The 10,162-nt window shown below is 38.4% G+C and overlaps 1 protein-coding gene across 1 annotated transcript in view; it reads right to left on the bottom strand.

The window, feature by feature from the left end:
* Positions 1-1,041: 1,041 nt before the first annotated feature.
* nr2f2 (nuclear receptor subfamily 2, group F, member 2) overlaps positions 1,042-10,162 on the bottom strand; it is a 42,896-nt gene continuing 33,775 nt past the window's right edge. The window contains exons 4-5 of the mRNA XM_072278270.1: positions 2,620-2,792; positions 1,042-1,383 (exon numbers count right to left, since the gene is read on the bottom strand). Of these exons, the coding sequence (XP_072134371.1) occupies positions 2,757-2,792 (36 nt within the window). The 3' untranslated portion in view covers positions 1,042-1,383; positions 2,620-2,756. The remainder of the gene's footprint in view (positions 1,384-2,619; positions 2,793-10,162) is intronic.

Here is a 10,162-nt window from a genome sequence, read left to right as displayed (position 1 = left end):
CATTTTCGTCCAGTATATTAAATGTTTGTATACAACGCCCTTTTTCATGTGATTAGTTTTAGGATTTAATTAAATTAGATTTTACTGGAGGGTGTTCTAATTTTGAAATGATTCCAGGCTATATCAAATCGTTATCTCGTGGACTTCCGCTGAACAGAGTTGATAAAGATTGCAGATAAAGTTGAATACCCGCTGAATGTTTCTTGCACTAATTGGCTTATGGGAAATATACCGGACAGGTACGCTATGTAACCGGAGGTTCTGTGTTGACAACATACAGGAACACGCCAAATTCTTTTTTATTAGTTGATGTAAACGTTCATTTGAAAGAGAAACAAAGTGACCAGGGGTCTAACATTCCCCTTAAAATAGTTTTAGGTCACAGTTATTCTGAGTGAGGGAAGGAGAAGGGTACAAGTGTGTAGTGTGGGGTGGGGGTCAATTGAAAAAGACCAGCAGAAGGGAGGTGGAATCGGGAAAAGAGGGGGAAAAATAAAAAAATGAAATGTGAAGAAGAGGGAGGAAAAGACTGACGAAGAAAGATGAACGATGCAGGGGGTGAAAATAGAGCCGGGAGCTAACCTTCTTTCCCGTAATCAGTCCTCATTAATTTGTTTTGAGGATATCGTATTAGTCATGGAGCGTGCTTCGAGTGTGTGAGCTGATTAAAGCAGGGTATGTTTAGAATTTGTTTAGGGATAGGATAGACTGCGTGATTGAGTGGAGAAAAGCTGATTACATCAAGGAATTCTGATTACTTATATTTTTAGATCACCAGTAAAGCTTGAACTGCTTACTAAACGGACAGTACAAAACGGGGGATTCCGCTTGTTGTTTTCCTTGAGTTCTTCCTGTCTCTCTCTAGCCTGCCATAACCTGTAATAGAATGCTCTTTGACAGGAGTTAAACTCTATCGACCATCAGATTCATTTCCAACCGACAGAGACGATACATAAGATATACATGGCTTTTTAAATGAAACTAATGAGCCCATGACGTAATAAAGAACAACATTCTTAAAGCAACGGGGAGAGATGCAAGTTGAGTGTATTGATCACATTTTAATGTTGATAGCACCAAGCTTATAGTTTAGCGTGAGATTTGTGCTATTCCCGATGATTATTGTTCTTTCATTTGGTAGACAAGGCATCTCACTCGTATATTTTCTTCATGCAGATATCAAAGGTCTTCTGGTCAAGCCGATGGGAGGTCATTCTAATAATACCCAAGGTCACTTCTGGGAGCCAGTGAGTCTCACATTCATTTTTCATTTGCTCGCAACATTAAATGACAGTTGCAAGCAACTGGATGTTACCGGCACTGGGCACCGTGTGATGTCATCAACACTTGCCACCGGATTATAAAGCAAGACGAACCACGGGTCTGTGGATTAAAAGGAAGAAAGAATAAAAGAAAAGTATGCGACTGCAGCAATCCAATACCCTGTGGACAATACTCAGTGTGCGTAAATCTGGAAGACGCTTACAACGCGTATTCTGGGGTCGGCGCAAGCGTTTGCTTGGCGCTGGTCCAGAATATCTAACGTTTGGCCATTGGCACCACGGTGAAAAGTCAACACAGTTCAGTGGCTGGGTCTCCGGGTAAAAACAAACACCGGGAGTGTTGCTTGTACAGTTATCTAATAAAGATTTTGAACAGATTTCCTGCAGAATATCCCTAGGACTCGGTATTCTTTCCTGTCCTACGCAAGCCTCCAAAAGACAATGGCCAGACTTCAGGCTGCATTGCTCTCTTCGGTGTTTGAATTACATTTCGACTGTAATTAAACAGTTGAAGAACAACAATGTAGACAAATTCCAGCTGAACTTAAGTCTGCACTCCTTCTGCCTCCGTGGCCCTTCATTAGATACTTTCTTTTTGGAGCGGAGGTCAGGGAGTATAAATATAAATTGCATTTTGCATTACTTCTAGATGAGTGAAGCTGTCAAAGCAATAATACTAGCTTTCAGTCCCACTTTCTGCCACTTCTATCCCATTTTTCGGCCAACAGGTCATGCACAAATTAAAACTGACAGCCCAGCCAGCATGCCCAACAGACTTATATTGTTGTGGGTTTCTGTCGTGGTAGAGATCTCAGATCACAGCCTTAGCCTGTCTCCATGTTCCCGGTGCCTGCTGGAGATACTGCCAGCCTTAGGAGAGCAAATAAACCGGAGAAAAACCGCGAGTGAGCATGTGGCCTTTATTGGTGACGTGGAGAGTGGGGAACTTTATTTATGGACAAAACTGAAGAGTCATGATTCTAGATTTCCCAACTGTGTGGGAAATACATGTCCGCATCTGTATAACTGGAAGCTGTTTTATCTTTTATGAAATTTCAACACTTTAATGGTTATAAGGACATGGATGGCATATACAGTGCTTTCATTTACAGTGACCAGTTTCAATGGTCTTTCCTGGAATCTTGTGCATCATAGCAAACAGTACAGCCTCAAGGCTGGATTTGGCTGCAAATCGTTTGCTTCCATATTTTCTTTGAACTATCCCAGTTTGATTGCTGGTTGGTGAATGGTTCTTTATCAAAACTAGAAAATGTACTTTGTCATTGCCTAGAGTTATTTATATAAGGGTTCTGATTCGGCAGTCTCCTTAACTTACAGAATTCGCTTTTGGTGTCAGTTGTGTTCCCGTTTGCTGTGAACAAGTGTAGGAACATCCGAGGACAATCATTAATGGAGAGTTCTCCTTTTATTCCAGAAGTGTTGCTTTAACCAACGAAGTAAGGGTGCAGTAACTCAAGGTGTGAACTTCTCTCTCAATAGCATCGAAATCTGATGAAGCAAACAAAAGAATAAAAGTTTATGATCAAGCAAGTGCATGCTTCAATGGCATTGAGAGTAAAATATAAACTTTCAGGCTGACGGATGGTGTTCTTAAAAGCACAAGACTTTTTTTTTGTATTCCAACCTATTCGTAAACAGTCCTCTATGTATGGGAGCGTTTACTTCAGCGTTTATCGCTTTTTTTTTTGTTTTCAGAGTAGTCAATTTGGAAATATACTGGAGGAGAATTAATCGATTAAATGTACTTCAGGAATAGGCTGCTGCAGCTTAACCATAAAATGTTGCATAATGCTGTCCTTTTTTTAAAAAAAATCTGACAAGTTTGTACAAAGGACAGTTACTGAAAAACAAATCATGTGAAAATGTACATATTTTAATTGAATGAGAGGTGATTACCCTTAAACTGTCAATCATCCTCTTGCCATGTTTTGCATACATTATCTTACAGCTTCCCTTATTTATTCGACATTACAGTGCTTCTATGATAACCCTATAAATGATTTTCTACACTTTGCAGGACTGTGTTTAGAAGAGTGCATATTGAAGTAAACTGCAGTGCAAATATTAATTGATATAGAACGAAAATCTGTTATATATTTTATTAGTTCCTTTCTGGCTAAATATCTTCCTTGCTGACTTCTTGTTGAGATTTGGGTCCATTCCTCATTACTTTGTGCAAGTGGCTGTGATTTAAATGTACACCATATAAAAAATGTGTGGTGACATGGTACACAGACATAGGGGCAATCGCACCAGATTAAGCCCTCACCTGTGGTGTAAAATATGCAGGCAATTGCATAAAGATCAGGTGCAGACTCCCGGGGCAATTCCTCTCACCTCTACCTCGGAACTTTTTGACCAGCTACAGCATACTTCGTACTACCAAATATCAGAATAACTAATACAGCACATTCTTCTGGTCCGACTGCGTCAGGTATGCTCTCCCACCATGTCACCTGGCCAGCACTCTAATGGGTGGATTAATGGTTGAATCAACAGAAGTGATAATCTCAGGAGTAATAATATGCTGTGCAAATTATACTATTAAAAGAAAAATAAGTTAAAATCGGTCTTTAAAGTTTTCGTCAGGTGGGAAATAGTTGTTTTGCATCGTGACGTTATTGCAATCGTGATTCAATAAGTCACTAACTTTAGACTGTGAAATACCCGACTTCTATTTTACTCATGTGCTCGAGTCTGTGGACTTTGCTGAAGTCTCAAAATCAATCTTGAACCACCAGTCTTGCAGTTTCAGATTCTTACAATTCTGTTTCTATGACAGTTTAATTATTTTTATGAAACGTTGAGGTTCGCACGTTTAGTTGAATTTTAAATGGTCAGACCTTTGAAATTATTAACATTAATTCTACAAGTTTTTGTTCCTTTTTCAACTATTTTATAGACATTTTATTGTTGACGTCACTGGAACCACAAACTGAGAGGAGGTAATAAACCTTCAGTGTAAAAACAAAACGAACCAGAAAGTAAACGCCCTCAAGTTTCTGATTTCCAGAAACATCGTGTATTGAGAATATTTAGACATATACGCAATGAGTTTTATGATTCCGAAACAAATAGCTTCACATTTCACAGCGGGTTAGACCATTGTTTCTAGAAATAGCAAATCCGAGTTTCATGTTTTTTTATGGGATCATGGTGTACCTGTTGCGACTTCAAGACGGTTCGTAGCATACGCCCTAAAGTTTGGCTAATTTATTCCCATTAAATATATTCTTAATATTTGCCTGATTGGCTCATATCGTCGAGTCGTTATTGCTCTTCACAGATGCTACCGGACCTGCTGAGTTCCTCCAGCATTTGCTATGTGTTACTCTGGATTTTCCGCGTCTGCAGAATCTCTTATGTTTACAATCCACATCTTCTCCCTTATTCTTTGCATGCAACGAAGCTTTTAACCTAGAGATTAGGTTCGAAATTTTACGAGACAGGGGTTCAGTAGCTGAGTAGGAGATTGATTCAGTCTGTCACTTCTGTTTTATGCCCAGATTTTACCAGGACTGATATGGAAACTGTTTTGCCATATCGGTGCAGGTGGTGTGGGAATCAATCTTTACACACCTGTTGACCTATACTTTTATGGGGTGTAATAATTCTCCCACCTAACATCATAATTAATATGCAATTAATAGAAACGACATCATTAAATAATGTACCAAACACGAAATCCTGGAGGAACTCAGCAGGTCAGGCTGCATCCAGGGGGAGAAATAAGCAATCGGTATTCTGAGACGAGGCGCTTCATCGGGACAGTCCTGATGAAGGGTCTCGACCGGAAACGTCGACTGGTTATTCCTCTCCATGGATGCTGTTCGATCTGCTGAATTCCTCTAACGTTTGTGATACTCTGAATTTCCAGCACCTGCAGAGTCTCTTGCGAATAAATAATGTATGTACATGACATGAACCTCGACATCATAAAAATGCGAATACACACAGCCCTATGCGAAGTATCTTTGGATACGAGTTAATATTAAAGCAAGTCTATAACCTGTAGATAGGTATTAATCAGAAAGATATATAAAAATATTTATTATGAGTAGTCTCATATCATCGGAACTTCAACAAAGTGAGGCGTAGTTGTCTTTTTTAATATACGAAAATCTGGCTTTAAAGATTAGCCAGCAGAAATTTCCATCCTAGATATGGAGTAATTTTTCGTTTCTTCCTTTAGGTTAAAACAAAAGTGAAAACGAGAAGAAAATATAAATAAAATAAGCCTCTTTCCAAAACTAGCTTCAGATAAAGGAACTATAAGACAACTTTCCAATAAATCCGCAGCCTACAGGTACAGAAGAAATGCAATGGGGATACTATAAACCTGGGGAGAAAAAAGATAAATACACATGAAGATACACATGAGGTCGGGTAGCATCTGGAAAGGAGAGAGAGAGAGAGAGAGAGAGAGAGAGAGAGAAAGTGTGTGTGCGTGTGTGTGTGCGCGCGCGCGCGCGAGAAAGAGAGAGAGATACCGTGTGAGCATTTCCGATCTGTAAAGATTAACTCGTGTGAATATTAACATCATTTCAGTCTGCACAAACGTTGCACGAGCTTACAATTTCCTACCCGCTATTTTCAGAACGTTATTGTTTTGATGTGTAACTTAATATGGGCTCATTGAGGATAAGTTGTGACTAATAAATAGTTTCAAAGTGTGAGATTGAACCAAAGGCATATCGTTGTGCACAAGTCCACATAAGGCAATCCCTTATGTGGGAGGTCATGAAGATAGTCGTTGCTGTTCTTCATTTAGTAAATAGGATATTTCACATCTACCCGAATAGGCAGACCGTTTAAGTCTAATTGGAAAACTGTTCTTCCATCTAAATTGCATCCCTCAATTATACATTGGAACATGAGCTTCAAGAACGTACTGTTAAACATGAAAATCTGACCCCTTCCAAGACAATGCAAAATATTGCTGCCATTTCTGATTAGAAGTACTAGACCCGCACATTTAGGTCCCCTTTCAAGTTGAAGTTACTCCGGTCCAATGTATTGCAGATACAGGGTATTATTTGGTTCTGCTGTTGAACATCATATAGCATGTGCACTTGCTGACGGAGGTGTCTATTGTTGCTTTGAATGTGGAACAAATTGTGATAGAGAGATATATTCATTTCTTTGAATCTATGTACACCAATGAGTTGTTAACACAAATAAAACTATCAAAATAAGTACTTAACTTGTGTTGCTGTTCTTGGTATGTTCCAAAGCGTTTCGTGGTCAATTTATTAATAGATGAAGTGTAATCATTGTTGTTAAAGAGACAACTGCCCACCCAATTTGTGCAGCAAATTAAACAAATTGCCATTTAATTCGCTTTGGTTGAGGGCAGAATGTTGGCAGGTCATGAGGATAGTCGCTGCTGTTCTTCATTTAGTAACTAGGATATTTCACATCTACCCGAATAGACAGACCGTTTAGGTCTAATTTGAAAACTGTTCTTCCATCAAAATTGCATCCCTCAATTATATATTGGAACATGAGCTTCAAGTACGTGCTGAAATTTCGGAGAAGGAAGAGATCCCTGACTTAGAGAAAAAGCCTCACAAATGAGTCAAAATTCTATCGGAGTTGACAGCAAAACGACAATCTGAAAAAAAAGTATACGTTGCCTTTTCTTTCTGATGGAAACTGGGACTATTGTTTCTTCCTGTCTATGGGATTAAACAGCGTTGTTTGCGTAGAAGATATTAGTTCTGCGTCATACCTTCAATTCAATAAATGTCTTACAATTTTAAATTTCTCTCTCGTACTTGGTAAATATCAAATAGATACGTCAAGTTTAACAGCCTTCGAAAGAAGCAGTGGTAATTTCAATGTTAATGAATAAGAAGTGCCTGCTCTAGATCAAGTAGAATACAATCATCACCTCAATAACTTAGGGTAGACCCTTTCTGCATCACCGTCTAAAAGCTTTTGAGCGCGTGATATAACGCAAATGTTCGGTTAGTTGGTTGATCTTGCAAGCGACAGATGAAATACTGGAACCTTGCATCAGGTGTAATCTTCCTGTATTGAAATGCACAGTCCCATTTATGAAGGGCCAATAATTCAGTAAGGCTATTGAGGTATAATGCTGTTACAGAAAAGAAATGCACTTCCTTCACATTAATTAAGGCAATATTGAAGGAGCAGGGTGTCCTTGGTGGGGGGTCTTATTACTGTTCACAGTGGTATAAACGGCAGATTAAAAAATCTGGAGAGCAACTGTGCATTGACTTCCAAAGATCCCTATTCTGAGCCGTGTAGGTGCAGTGTTGCTGCAGTATTTACGTAAACCTATATAATAACTTGCATTGATATCAATCTGCTTTGAATGTGCAATATCATTCCAGAGTTACCTCTCTGCCTATCTTTCTGGTTAATTGAAGCGTCAGTACTTGCATACATATCAACACTCCAGAAGTAATTCATCGCGTGAAGTGCTTAGAGATGCCGCCGTTCAACAATTATCCATGGAAATGTAAGTGCTCTTATGGTATAGAGTCAGAAGATGAGCGAACCTCTTCAGCATCCTGCCGGAATTCAGAAGGATTACAATATCTCCTCCACCAAGAGATATCCTGCATTTGAAAGCTGTCCCGTCAGTTACCTGGATATCTGAAAACTTCACAGTTTTCAAAGTTTTAAATGCAGATGAGTAAACAAGTCTGTCCTCAGTTATGTATTCCCTAAAAGGCAAGGTTATATACAATTGCTTAGATCCCTGGTCCTTTGATCTAGGAATGACTCCAATTTGGCAGCTACACCTGCTTAATCACATGTATTGCTGGGAGCTCAAATCAGACTCGGAAATTTATTTGCCCTTTGTTGTATTTTTCACGAATAAATGTATCTATCCTAAGGTGGTAGATATTCGGTTCGCATAAACTACTTGTGCTTCAAAATGATGGTGAAATGGATACAGGAAGATTGTAAGAATCAGACCATGGTACTCGTACATATGCGATTTCTCTCTTAGCTGCCGGAATACTTACATGTGCGTACCTGTGCGAAATGTCAATGGTATCTTGAAATTTCGTCAAGTACACCAGTTTAACCACTTCCAACTATGGCAATTTTACATTGTTATCTTATATAGAATAACGGAACATCTCCTGGATACGGAGGGGAGGGGGGATTGTGTCAGCTTGCATGGGTATTTTAGGCGATTAGTCTCCAGTAAAATGTTGCTTTAACAAAATAAGCCCTCAATAATTCTTTCTGTGCATTTTTGAAATCTCACTTCAATTTTTATCCTTCCAATTCTATATCTTCCAAGGCAAATCTTGTTATTTGATACGGAGAAAAGACGCCCGTCATTCTACCGCTTTAATTTGTGTTTGAATGGCATCGACTATTGCTGGGGATTCTATCGCGAACTATAATTGGACCGCCGTTGTCTTTAACCTTACAAACTCTCAACAATACCCAAACTGGCTCCAGCCTTAGTTGGATGTCAGTTGACTACACTGACATTTCAATCAAAGTTGAGGAACTAGTGAATATTCATATGTTTGGTTTTGGCATGCGTTGGCGTTATCATTAAAACCACTGGTTTGTTTGTGCTTTAATCTACGACCTTGCACTGAAGTGACTTTAATCAGTTATAAATATATTACATTTCATAAACCCACTATAATTTAGTTAATGAAACTGTTACAGCTATGGACAGGTGAAACATTCATGCTGAGACTCATACATCTGGCATTGGTAAGATGGCAACTTGCTTGACCATATATAGCCTCAAGTCACATAAATAACATTTTTAATGGTTACTTCGAAATTGAAAGTTTATATTATAATTTGTCATTGTCAATTATTTGGAACAAATATTCTCAAAGATAGTGGAAAGTTGATGTCTTATCCAAGAATGTCCCTTCATTTTCTGGTTTGAAACAGGCGAACTCCACCAGGTACATCAACCGGAAGGTTATTATAGTCCATCGGAATCGTTGATAGGACACCGGGAACGGTGACTGACGACGCTAGTGGAATATTATATGGATTTTTAGTATCTGTTCTCTTTGGATGCGCCATGTCCAACCATGGAAAAGACATTAACAATATGCTAATTCTAAACAAAACTGGGCAAGCAATCATAGCCTGTCACTGATCGGGTAATTAGGACTGTTAACTGACCAACAAAGTTCATAATTACAGGATCACGTCAACCAATAAGTTTAATTTTAAAACTAAGCAAAAATAAGTCCTTTATTCAGGATATTGTGGATGACACAACGATTCGCTGTGAAAGTTTAATGTTAATTTGGTTGGTTTGAGTATAATTGTATAAGATAGTCAAATTCACCAAGGTTGTAATGAACAGTAGGACATATATTATACCTTTGAATGGATGAGTTCTGTCAAACTCGCTTTGTATTTCGAGAGGTATTGACCTTTCTTTTGTTGATTTAATAGCAAATAAATTTGTATTTTCATGCCCTTATTCCTGGCTGTGGTTCACGACATATTAATAATAGTGTGCCCATTATATTTTACTTAGTTTATTTTCTTATTTTTTTAATTATCATTTTTGCAGTGTTTTGAACTAAGAAACCACCACAGATTTCAAAGTGCAAGGCAAGTTTGTTATCAAGTTAGGTACATGTAATCTTCAGGCTCATTTTCTTGCAGGCATTTATAGCGAAGAAAGAAATACAACAGAATTTTATGAAAAACTATACATAAACAGATAAAGACCGACACACATCAAAGAAAAAAAAGTTGTCTTTTACGAATTGCTTAGTTACAAAATGAAATTTATTACGGCCTAAGCACAGAGATTATGAACACGAACTGTCTTCGGTGGCAGCAAATTCGAAACCAAATAATGCAAAATCATATTCTCGACA

The sequence above is a fragment of the Mobula birostris genome, chromosome 14, assembly GCF_030028105.1.
Source record: "Mobula birostris isolate sMobBir1 chromosome 14, sMobBir1.hap1, whole genome shotgun sequence".
NCBI classification, from domain to species: Eukaryota; Metazoa; Chordata; class Chondrichthyes; order Myliobatiformes; family Myliobatidae; genus Mobula; species Mobula birostris.
This window is presented reverse-complemented; position numbering and strand designations above follow the sequence as displayed.